Below are 13,248 nucleotides of genomic sequence, written 5' to 3'. Positions count from 1 at the left end.
AGCAAAATATAAATATTACACAAAAATAATGCGTATTTTTTTCGTAGTAATATACGCAACAATATTTATGCTTAATTTAAAAGAGACACTTTTGGCGTACTGAGTTGGTTCGGTGATTACATCCCAAATATGAATCGCTACCAGGATAACCGCCGCTACGAAAATCGCCTACGCGGATCTCTTGTCGCACAGGAAAATTGCCGTACAGAAAACTGCCGAAATTATTGCTCGGCAAATTTCTTTTTTTTACGAGATTTTTATTATTATCGACTAGACCTATGAACTTCATATGGTGATACGAGCATACGAGTCCGTAACGTCATTTTAGATTTGATAATCATAAAAATCTCGTAAAAAATAAGAGAGAATTCTCAGCAAATAGGTTGAAAAGTGGCACTGACGTTCAAAAGATGGAAAAAGACGGCAGTCTTCTAGCCCTATTTGCATAGATCAATTACACAATGAGGATGAATTCAAAATATGTATAATAATGTATGTAAATACATATAGTACATACACATATAGTACTAATAGATTGAAAAATAAGAGAAGTTCTCAAAAAAGTTACGGAACAAATTTAATATATCAGTGAAAAAAGGCACGCTCAGTGTCGCCCCCCAGGTATCGTCGCCCCCCGCGTTGCGGGGTCTGCGAGGGCGGCTGATGCTGAGCAATATTTGGACAGTTTTCTGTACAGCAATTTTCCTGTGGGACGAATTTACGTGCGACAGGAGCCCCGCGCGCGCAGTTTTCGTTATCCTGGTAGCAATTCACATTTGGGACCATAACCCGTATACCACTGAGCTATATTTTTATTATTGAATGATTACTTTAAGTTCGTCTATATCAGTGACTGTGATTCTTTTTCTTTTTGTCGTACAGCCTTACTTAATGTGCACGAACGGGATACAAGAGGAACAAACGTACGACAAAAAGAGAGAGAATTTCAGCGCACACCACTGGTCTATATGTATGATATATTGCACAATTTTTTATTGAATCAACTAAACGAAATCGTTCGAAGCGAATTAGGGTGAATGAAAATTTTAGGCGTATAATTAACCGTGGGATAAATTTTAAACGGTGAAAAAATCACAACAAACACGCGGAGCGATAATTATTCGAAAGCTAAAAGAGGCTTAGACATGGTTGTACATCGTTACGTTAGGTCGTGTTGAGGCGGTCGACAGCGACAGCGACAGCGGCAGTCGTAGTGTCGGCTGTCGGCTGCGGCTGTCAGTTGGCAGTTGGCAGTGGGCGGTGGGCAGTCAGCAGTGAGCAGTGGGGAGTGGAGAAGCCGACTTGTCGCACGGGACCGGGGGGCAGGATTCGAGTGCGCGATCGTCTTGATCAGCATCAGCTACCTTCAGCAACCCACCCTATTTAGCCATCTAGCCATTTAGCCATTTAGCAATTCAGCCATTCAGCCATCCAGCAATCCAGCATGGACGAGCTGCGCCTCTCGGAGACGGAGCAGCGCTACTTCGGAGACCTGTTCGTGTGCTGCGACGAGCAGGCCAATGGCGCCGTTCCCATACTCAAGGCCACCGAACTCTTCCGCTCTGCAGGTCTCCACGACGACACACTCAAGCAGGTACTCCCCACACCTCACACCCCACACCCCACACTTTGATTTCGAGGATCGATCTACTTTTTACCGCACTGCCAATCGTTAGGAATTCGGTCAGATGATCACCATTTGTATGCACTCTTTTACTAATTATCATTTCATAGTAGAAAGCGGTACCAAATTAACTGTCATATATGCTACTATTTTTTAGAATTTTTTGCTCGCATTATATATATATATATATATATATATATATATATATATATATATATATATATATATATATATATATATATATACTGCTATATATTCATAAATATTAAAATAAATAACTTATATATATATATATATATATATATATATATATATATATATATATATATATATATATATATATATATATATATATATATAAGTTATTTATTTTAATATTTATGATATATATATATATATATATATATATATAGAAATTTAAATTGTGTATGTAATAATGTATGAATCTATCAAAAAAAGTTCATCGATTTTTATAGAATTGTGTCTGTATTAGGACAAATTTAAAATAATGTAAATCGAAACTGCGACAAACTGAGTTTTGTTCTCAGTAAAAAATGGACTTGATAATATATTGTGATATTTCAAATTTAAGCAAAACGATTCTCGCTTCAAATCGAGAAGTAAATTTCCATATTATACGTATATATTTTGGAATAGTAGTAACAAAAAAAAGATTCAAGATCCTCGATGCGGATGAATCGTATCAAGCACTCGTAAAACTAATGTATGTATAGCATATTCAAAAAGCTCACTTTAAAGTAAAGTTGGTGAATTAGTAAGACGGTTCCCGGAAAGATGCACTAAATTGCACTGAATAGTAGCGCAGTTTCGAGAAGTCATATTTTCAAAAGCGCTCAAAAAGAACTTGCGCAATAGAATTTTACAAAAAAAGATTAGCACCCTCGGATAACATACAAATACCCATTTTTGTGGAATTCTATTGCGTTAGTTCTCTTTGAGCATCTTTGAAAGTTTGGATGTCTCGAGAGTGCATTTTTCCGGTCACCTAGTAATACATTTACGTATGTGTGTGTGTGAAATCAAATTTTAAAATTGAACTACTTGCTCTTTTTTTACAATAGTAGCAACAACTTTATAACGTTACCTTTAGTAACGGTCCAAGTGACTAAGTACTATAAACTGAGCTGATTGCTGTAGTCTCTCCCCTATTGAACTAGATTCCACCTTATCAAGAGGCAAATTATAATGAAGAGCAACAGATGAACTCAATTGTTTTACATCGCCTCGGATCGATCATAAAAATTGAGCTTAAAATGAAGCAGAAATTTTTATTTTTCTTATTGATTGTACTACCGGCAATAAATTATATAAATAATGTTTTACATATATCCAAAAAAAAATATGCTACGTCTAATTTACGTACACATAATCATTATATTATTTTATATCGTTAAAACCTCTTATCAGCTACTAAATTATACATATGTACATTAATTTAATATATTATTTCCAGATTGCCGAAATTAGTTATGCAAGTCCGACAAATACCACTCATATCAATAGGAAAGAGTTTTACTCCGCTCTAAAGTTGGTAGCGGCACACCAAGCCAACATGCCTTTAAGATTGGAGATCCTCACCTCACCGGTAGACTTGCCGTTGCCCCGCTTCACGTGGAACCTGAACTCGGAAGGCGAACCCGATCTGATACAGCTTTCCAACTCGCCGATAGTAGCCGGACAGAAGGCCGAACTGAGACTGCATCACAAGCGCGACAAATCTTTTAGATCATACGAGCCGATGCGACTGTCATCGTCAGACGTCGAAGCTCCTCCGGGAAGCTCGCTACACGACAACGTAGAATCTCAAAGCACCGATTCGGAAGTTGAATCAGAAACGATATCGCAACACTCGGAACATTCGCATACTGTAAGTTTAACATGGCGATCGTTTTACATAATAATATCTTTAATTCTTTAGCATTGTGTTTATTTTGTCGATACAAATTCAATATTTTTCATAAAAATGCTAAAGGATTATTATTCTATTAGGTATATATTATGGAAACATTTTGTATTGATATTTTTACTGACTGTTTAATTGAAATTGTATTGTGTATTTGAATGATAGTTGAGAAGTGATGGACTTAAACATCAGATGAAGGTATTATCCCTGTTATCAAATCCATAATCTTCATACAGCTTGATAGCATATTATAAAATCTAAACATGCAGTTACATACATATACCTAAAGTCTCATGCAAACGAGTGTATTATGTGCGTTTTTGCAAGTATCTCTCTAACTCATATGCATGTATATTATAATAGAACTTAAAATAGTGTAATTACTGGTAATAATATGCTCGTCGAACATTCAATTTGCTTGTATGTATATTACAAACCAATTATGTACCTTCGACTGAGTTCACTGTTTCAGTTAATATAATATGCTATTAATCTATGTAAATACTGTTATAATTCAGATATTAAATAAGCTTATTTGTATTTACTTTTGCATTTATTTTACATTAGCGATTGTTTATTTATAATAGGTATATTATTAAGCAATACATAATATGTATTTATTTTACACATCAATGCATGTACTGATCAAGTTTAATCACTTTCTATTCACATTAATATGAAGAATTTTATTAGTTTATTTATTTTTTTATTAGTACTGCAATATTATACAATTTTAAAAAAATAGCTCTGTTTTTAATCTAACGCTTGACGTGTCTGTAGAGCAAGTTTACAGATATCAGTAAAACAAACAAACTGATAGTAGAAACAGATTTTTTACGCTATTACTAATTGGTAAAAATAGAGAATTTTACAATATCTTTATGCAAAATATATTATGTAGTGCCACATGTAATTTTTTAAGCATTAGCACTAGCCACATGTGTTTTTTTTTTAAGGATTAGCATTAAAAATATGTTTTTCACATTTTAGATGCGAGCTAAAAATGGATCTCCTTGGAGTACGGCTAGCGAAAGTCCAACGCCGACTAATTCCGTAGCAGATCAGCGTGCCCAAGGATTATTAGGACCTCACGCACCATGGACTTCTACGAGTGGTCCAAATCGCGGACGTTGGCCGGCAATGTCCATCGGAGAGGAGCATACCCAATTACTTGGTTAGTTTTTAAAAAATGAAATTTTAGCCGTAATTGCTGACAATTGAAACAGCCCAGGGATATCATGTTTCCTGTTAAATTGTGTGAAGTTTTTGTATGTCGTTGTCTATAGAGTTGTAAATTTTTTAAGGTACAGAAGAGGAATCTTCGGATCGTCATTCGTCTGATGAAGAAGGCGGGGATACTGAAGGTGACAGATCTTTCAGTAGGTCCGTATGGCGAGTCAGTCCTGAACAACGACTTCATTACGTTGGTCAGTTTCAATTGTTGCAACCCGATGTTCATAGTTTAGTCCCTGGAAGTATAGCTAGGTAATTTTTAAAATATTTTTTTAAATATCCAATCAAACTGGCGTACTTTGAAATACTAGATGAATATTTTATTTATATCATATATGTATTTAGGATTCAATTCACACGGTTCGGTGATTATTGGTCACAAAGGGATCGCCCAAAAGTCACTAAAATCTCTAAAACGGAACATCTGGCAGCCAAAAAGTTCATCATACGAACGATAACTATCATACTAACAAGAACTCGAGTGCCAAATATTCCGTATTCGCGATTTTCATGGCAAAAATTGTCTTTTGGGCGATCGCCATGTGACTAATAATCCAATTACCAATTCACACAAATGTATATATTTATTTTATTAAAATTTAATGAATGTTCTGGTTCTCAAGCTTCAGTTATACCTCTTTAAAGATGAAAATGTTTTTATTATCAAATAAAAACCAAGCAAAATCTTTATATCAAATTTTACTTATATAAAAAAATATTGGTGAAATCTCCACGCTAGAATAAAAAATTGTTCTAAAATGATTCGTCAGTTTGATTTTGGTGAATCTATAAAATCATTTTAAATCAAATAAATTTTTCTTTTTCAGGCGTTTCTTTGAAAAATCCCGGTTACCTGTAACAGATCTACGTAAAATTTGGTTATTATCAGATGTAACAAAAGATGGCGCTTTGTGCATTGAAGAATTTATCACTGCTATGCACTTGGTCGTACTGCGGCGCAAAGACATACCTGTACCTGACGTCTTACCGCAATGTTTAGTTCCAAAAGTACAAAAATCACCAGTTCGCAGTCCAGAACAAATTGTCACATCCAATCTCGTGGACTTAGGATCTAGTTCTAATATTAATATATCTACAGAATTCAATTCAAAATTACCTACAATTCCCTTACCCAATGCTAAACCGCCCCCTAACGACATAGATTCATTCGAGAGCAAAAACCTGAAGACCTTAAATCTAGACGATAGCTCCCCATCGCTCAGTTCGCCAGTCGTCGGTGAAGCACCAATTAGAAATAAACCCGAAGCACTATCGGGCAACAAGGAATGGACGAAATTTATCGATTCACCTACCTCAAGTATAGCCAGTCCCGGTCCAAAACCAGTCAATTTCGATTTTCATAAGTCTGCTGTAGAAAGGGATCCTAAGATATTTCATCCAGTTCCATTGAGAGTCACGCCCGAGGCGTCATCTCTTCCGATTCAATCTTCAGACTCGGGTGGCACTTCTCCCAGAAAACTAGAAGATTTAGCATGTAACTTCCAAGATTCCCACGAAGTAGCAAGTCCTAAGAAATTGAGTGCGCAATTGTCTTGTGATATTAACAGTCTGCCTTCAGTTCAAGCTTCTAGTGCGGAATTCAAACCCATTCAAAGACCACAGGCCAAGAAACCGGTGCTTAAGAATATCGGTGCCATTCCACCACCGCCAACCAAAGAAGTTCCTTGCATATCAGAAGACATTTCCGGTCCTGTTTCCTTACAATACGCTCCGAAGAAAGACCCACCTCCGCCTCCTCCTCCTAGACCTCTTCGAACACACACTCGCAGTAGTAGCTTGGACTTGAACAGACTGAAAGGTTCACACGTAGTTGTTGCGAATCCGCCTCCTCAAATACCTCCAAGGATATCGCCTTCCATAACCAGTCCTCAGAGTAAAAAACTCATCAATCAACGAAGTGAAGGAGACGTACTCGGCTTGATCGCCGATCCTCCATTCAGTCCGTGCGATGCATTTAGTCAAAATACACAAACATCGCAAAACTTCAACGAAATCGAAGAGTCGATCGAGACGTTCGCAAACTTTGCCCAATTTCAAAACAATCTCCCGTTACCCGCTGTTGAGAGCTCGGCGCCTATTAATCTACCGAGAACTCGGGCCAGCTTCGACGATATTGAGACGCATGTGCCGAGGAAGCACGGCGCGTTCGAAGTCTATAGGAAGCCAACGCCACGCAATTCAGAAAGTCCCGAAACGTCTAATCTGGGCGATCATAGTTCTAACAGTATATTAGGTATTCGAAGCGACGACTCCCTTAGGAAACTCCAAGAGCAGAATTCTCTGCTGTGTAGGCTATGTCAAGAGCTGAGCCTCGAACTGGCCGACGTTCAGCGCGAGCGAGAGACGCTCAAACTGCGGCTCGAATCGAACAGCACAGTTGTATAAAATTTGTATTTTTAAACAAAAAATTTACAAAGTAATCGCAATAAATGTGTACCCCTTCTCCCCCTTCGTGCATCATCAGTCTTAGTATTTTAATTATGGTTTTAGTTGTTAAACGTTTTTATGTGATGATTTTTATTTTTTGCTTATTTTCAAGCTTAAGAAAATTTTTGATCTGCTTATATTATTATCATATAGGTAGTAATCGTAGGAATATTTAAATTGAATGAATTTCCCAAAAGCTTAATTATATATCATTGGTAGTTTTCTCATCATATATGAATTTATTTCGTTGATATTAAATGTGATCGCGCAACGCATTATCGTATTTTATTATTTTGGCATTTCTCTTGAATACCAACATTTTTGAAATCTTCAAACAAAACCAAAGTGTATATGCTTATATGATATAGTAGATAGTTTTGACTAAAATTTTAATGGCATTATTCATACATTGCGCATTGCACTATCACTATTGAACACTTCTTTTATTTTGAAGTAAGATTACTTAAATGTTTTTATTATTATTTTCACTTTAAATCAGCGTGTAAAATTGAAAACATTTCGTTGACTTTGGCCACATTTTAAAATATAATCATCTATAAACTAAACATTTATTAATGTGAACAAGTCCTCGATATGATTTTGATTATTTTTATTTGAATTAAAATTTAAGTCAGTATTTATTTTTTCATAAGCAAAAAATATGAGAGAGAAAAAGAGAGAAGTACTGTAATGTTTATTTTTAGTTGTAAAATCCCGTCGCAAAATTTGTATCGGCAATTATATCTGAGAAAAATATCTGAAATTAATATATAAGATGACCTCTATGTAGGTTAAAAATATCTAAACTTTATTTTTATATGCATTTTCAATGTAACAAATGCAAAGTTTCACATATAATTTAAAAATAATCAATGGATCCTATATATTATAGATATGCTAGGTAATGTGAATGATTTAATATTTATTTTTATTTAGTACAATAATCAAACTGATAAATGAAAAGAATTCTATTGTATATGTATGTATATCTCATGATGAAAATTTCGCTTGTATATCAACTTGTAAATGGATTGAAATATTTCTAAAGGCTAATTTTTTTATAAATTTGAACGATTGTATAGAAAAGATTATATAAGAAGTGTAGATTTTGATAACAAGCTCGAGGTGATTATATTACGCTGCTGTTTTTTGAATTTGTAATATTTTTGACCCGTGTCCGTAATAAATAAATATTTTTTAACAAAAAGTGAATAAATTTTAAACATTTTCAGAAAGGCAGCTTGTAAATCAAAAGACAGAAATGGCATTTTCTCACTCACACACGTTTTCATTCTTGAGCAACTTAAATGAAATTTGTACATTTATACACTATGTATCTAATAACTGAATATATAAATAAATATTATCATTCATGTGGTGTTAACATCTGAATTGATTGATATATTTTATTTGTTAAAAAATGTTTATTAAATAAAAAGTGTATTAGTCAATGAATCTTTTTTTTGTCCTTCGTTTACATTGGTATTTTTGATTTACGAATCTGGTAATAAAATCAATATCATAAAATACACAAATTATTCATACAAATTGCTATATACACATCATATAATGGCTCAGGGCTGTTTATCAATTGATGCTCCTGCTTATCAATGTAAAAAATTTAAACGTTTACTATACATACACCATCAGATATAATCAGCAAACCATAGATTTAATAATTGAGGTGTGTTACACAAAATAAAAATGCAATACTGCCAAGAACATCATTTTAGCTTTTTCCACAGAGGGGGAGGGTCAAAAGTTGGACAATTTGTGGCTGTTTTTATAAAATCTCTTTTATTGAAAGAAGCTGCTGATCGACATTCTGGATTTGTTGCACTATCTGCTGGTCTAAACTTTTAGTAACAAATAATCGATTTTATTGAGATTCATAGTATTATACTTTATCAAATGACATGGATGTTCCTGACCTGGCCAAATCTAATGGGGGGGGGGCAATTACTCTCTCCTGCCCTTGCCTCCCAAATGACGTCCCTGAATACTGTATATAAAATGTATATATTCTTGCACAAATATCTATAAGCACTTATTTCACTTTTCATTCCGAGAGCATATCTGCGGAATGTATCACATATATCATTCAATACACTTCAATTGGTTAGCTACTAAAATGAATTGCAAAGCAGCTTCTAAAATCCTGGGCAATGAATAAACAGTAATGTTGTGATTCATGATAATTTATTTCGGCTTTAAATAAATCAGCAGTAAGTGACTCCATGTAACATGAATTCTGATCTTCGTTGAACAAAATAAAATGTTTATTCATATGAAATCTTTAAATCCCCCCATGTGTGCCATTTAGGTCATAAAGTAACAGGAATCAAATTCAATCAAGATTGAAGATTCTATCAGATATTCATACTTCACCTCATTTTACGAACTCGCCAATACCAATTATTTTTTAACCGTTATTTTATCCGGAACCGAACCGATATATATTTTTTGACTTGAACTGGAACAAAAAAAAAATACGGTTAGAAGTATGACATAAGTGGTTGATGTAATGGTGAAATTAAAGAAATTGAAATAGCAATGGGCGGGTCACGTATTTAGAAGAACGGACGATAGATGGACGAAAGAAGTGTTCGAATGAGCTCGCAAAGAGGGCCACAGGGGAGATGGATAAATTGAAATTAAAAAAAGCGTGTGAGATGAGATTGGTGAGAGTTGCTCAAAATGGAGACAAATGGAAGCGTAGAAGCCTTTATTCAGCAGTGGATGACGATGGCTGTGAATCATGATATCCGATTTAAATTGGACATGCATGGTTGGATGGATGGACGCGACCTCTTCGAGACTATTCGTCAAGACATATCGTCGTTTCCATTATAATTTAGGAATAAATTTTAAAATTATACGTTATTGCGCCATCTGTTAACAACGCATCGAAGCATAAAGTTAAAGAGAGTGCGAAACGTAATGTTGCAGCGAAGCGTAATAATTGTTTTTTTTACATACCTCCTTTACGTTTCACTTACGATTACAATTCAGGAAAAAGTTTGCCTCTTATCCGATCGTTTTCATACTTTGTCATATTGCTCATTTTGGTCATCAATATAAGTAAATGGACAGTTGGTAGTCATTAATTTTATACATAGATGGCGGTAGTAAAAAAAAATATTGGTGTTTTTATTCAAAATAATAATTTTATGTACAAATTATAGAAGAGGTATGTTTTTAAAAAACTTTTTTTAAGTGTAAAGTCTAAGCCTAACTACTAGACAAGTATAAAATAATTTTTTTTTTGGCTGAGGCACATGCTTTTCCATTCATAATTAATTTAATGTTGACAAAAGAGGAATATTTTATTTACGAAATTTTAAAATAAGTCCCCCCCCCCCTCCCCGCCACAAAAATTTGAAAAAGTTTGAAGTCTCATCGGTCCTGTCCAGTGACGTCTCGAGACTTCAAAATGCCATACAAACAGTAAAGATAGATATTTTTCAAAACATATATCATATATTTTAATGAAAGTAATTAGAATTCACTCATGAATGGCAAATTATGCATTTGTAATAAAATTTAAACGGAAGATAATAAATTCAATTATTTTTTATTTACCTCTTTTCTTCTGTTTTCTTATTTTGTTTGCCGTTCCTTAAAATTGTCTCGCCCTTAAGCGCTCCCTTTATTGCCTATGTCCCTGATCCTGTCTCCCATCAAAACATAGCCGGCAATCATCGTGACAGCTTTTTATTTAAAGTTTAAAAACGTTAAACATTTACAAATGTATATGTTCATACATCGTCAATCTCCGACTGGTTCCGGAAAGAGTCGAGCGATAATCCGCCGACCGCCATGTGGTTCGAGTCGCAACGACGATTCACCATCAGTCGAGCGGTGGGTGTCGTCGTGGTCGGGTGTACGTCGCGTTTCCTCGCTGACAGATCGTTGTAGTGTTATTGTTTATTATGTGCACATTGTGAAGAAAGACCATGATGGGGGCCGTGGGGATGTTAGCCGTGGTGAGCTTGTGGTCGGCTTGGGCGGGTGGGGCGGCCGCCGCAGACCCCACTTCCAGAACCTGCGAACCCATCAAAGTGGAGCAGTGCAAGAGCATCGGATACAACTTCACCGGCATGCCCAACTTCGCCAAGCACACCATGCAAGCTGATGCTGACACCACCATGCAGACCTTCACTCCTCTCCTCCAGTACGGCTGTGCCTCTCAACTTCTCCTGTTCCTCTGCTCTGTTTACGTACCCATGTGCACCGATAAAGTAGCCATGCCCATAGGCCCTTGCCGAGGACTTTGCGAGAGTGTTTACGCTCGTTGCTACCCAATCTTGAAAGGGTTCGGATTTCCTTGGCCCGTGGAACTGAACTGCTCCCAGTTCCCAGCTGAGAACAATCACGAGCACATGTGCATGGATGGACCCGAAGAATCGAACCCGTCCAATTTGCTTCCGTCGGCCACCATACCCATAACTCTCAACCCACCTTTCGGCAATCCTAACTTGGCCTGCCAGAATTACTCCAAGTCGACCAGTTACATCTATCTGACCAGATCGAAACGCTGTGCTCAGTATTGCGATGCTGAAATACTGTACGACGCCTCCGACAAGAGGTTGGCCGAAGTCTGGTTGTACATTTGGGCCACTCTTTGCTTCGTGTCGACTATGATTGCCATGCTCACCTTCTTCATAGGAGTCGGTTCTGGGTCTGGCTCTAATGGGAACTCTGGAGGCTTTCGCTATCCTGCTCGTCCTCTGGTGTTTATGGCTCTGTGTCATAATCTGTCTGCTGTCGGATGGGGTGTTCGAGGAGCTGCTGGACACGCAGCTGTGGCTTGCAGCTACGATGTTCAGACTCCGACCAGGAACATCCTGTCTCAAGACGGGTTGGCTAATCCCAACTGTGCCGTAGTCTTCCTGCTGCTGTACTACTTCGGAATGGCAGCTACCGTTTGGTGAGTTTCAATCAAATTATAAACAATCTTGAGACTTTCAAGAATTGCACCCACTCTTTTAAAGTCTTACAGTTGTAAGAATCGTGAGCAGCTGTTGGTATATCACCGCTCTATACGCCGCTGCTTTTCGTTCTAGTTCCGAAAATACTCACAAAACGTAAATATTTCCACAAGTCCTATTTTGATTGCGCACATAAGATGAATCAGTGATCTCCAACTCAATAATCGTTACCATTTTGAATTCTATTATGCAGTATTTGGACGTAATTCTGCAAAAACAATTTAATTGTTGTTTTTTTGCACAATATAAAAATAATATTTCTTTACACATACTGCCTCCAATTTTATAAATATCGTCAAAATATGATTATATTATATATTATACTAGTTTTGTATCTGATGAAATATCATCGCATGGGTGTTGGCATTTTAAGTTATTAAATTTAAAAAAAAAATGTGTCCTGTTCGATCCGCACGCGGTCGGACTTTTTTCAAATACCTTTTAAATATATTTAATTTAATATTTATATTTAATTGTTTAATATAAAAAAAATGGTAAGAACTACCTACTGCCTACTTACATATTATAAACAATAGAAAAATTAATTGATTAAATAAATTTTCAATAGATTGTGGTAAATGCTCCGAGACTTACCACCGTCTATTTGCCAACAGGAAACATTAGTAGCAAACAGTATATATAGATTTTTTTCTTTTGTTATTATTAGACACCGGATAGTCACAGTGCTATCCATTGTTCCATTGTTGTAAATCCTTTGTAAAAAAGGTTCGGCAAACCTTTAACAATGCATTTACAACCTTTGAACAATACGCGGCACCTTCTGGGTCCGGTGACTAGTTATTATATTCGTGTACGTTTTGTTGGCAGTGGTTTAGCTGTCACGTACATATATATGTCGAATCGAAACGACTCTTATATTACGGCGAGCGTTATCTCAGACGTACAGAATAGCGATATTATATATACGATAAAGATAAATCATTAGTTTTACAAAACTTTAATACATCTGTGTGTGTATTTATTTATATTTTCGCTTTAACAGTACGAAATATTTTTAGCTAGTTGAA

General features: G+C 35.8%; 2 protein-coding genes across 3 annotated transcripts in view; both read left to right on the top strand.

Moving 5' to 3' along the window:
• Positions 1 to 1,141: 1,141 nt before the first annotated feature.
• Reps (RALBP1 associated Eps domain containing) lies at positions 1,142 to 8,682 on the top strand. 2 transcript variants are annotated; one of them, XM_077444599.1, is made up of 5 exons: positions 1,142 to 1,594; positions 3,099 to 3,512; positions 4,539 to 4,722; positions 4,853 to 5,033; positions 5,609 to 8,682. In XM_077444599.1, the coding sequence occupies exons 1-5, from the start codon at positions 1,445 to 1,447 to the stop codon at positions 7,185 to 7,187; spliced, it is 2,508 nt and encodes an 835-aa protein (XP_077300725.1). In that variant the 5' UTR covers positions 1,142 to 1,444; the 3' UTR covers positions 7,188 to 8,682. The 2 variants fall into 2 exon arrangements, with proteins under 2 accessions (XP_077300725.1, XP_077300726.1); XM_077444600.1 differs by having other exon boundaries at positions 4,859 to 5,033; positions 5,609 to 8,676.
• A 2,164-nt stretch (positions 8,683 to 10,846) lies between these two features.
• fz4 (frizzled 4) overlaps positions 10,847 to 13,248 on the top strand; it is a 67,486-nt gene continuing 65,084 nt past the window's right edge. The window contains exon 1 of the mRNA XM_077444601.1: positions 10,847 to 12,159. Coding sequence (XP_077300727.1) covers positions 11,186 to 12,159 — 974 coding nt within the window. The 5' untranslated portion in view covers positions 10,847 to 11,185. The remainder of the gene's footprint in view (positions 12,160 to 13,248) is intronic.

Source organism: Arctopsyche grandis, chromosome 13 (assembly GCF_051622035.1).
Source record: "Arctopsyche grandis isolate Sample6627 chromosome 13, ASM5162203v2, whole genome shotgun sequence".
NCBI classification, from domain to species: Eukaryota; Metazoa; Arthropoda; class Insecta; order Trichoptera; family Hydropsychidae; genus Arctopsyche; species Arctopsyche grandis.
Note: the sequence above shows the minus strand (reverse complement) of the source record. Positions and strands in the feature narration are given on the sequence as shown.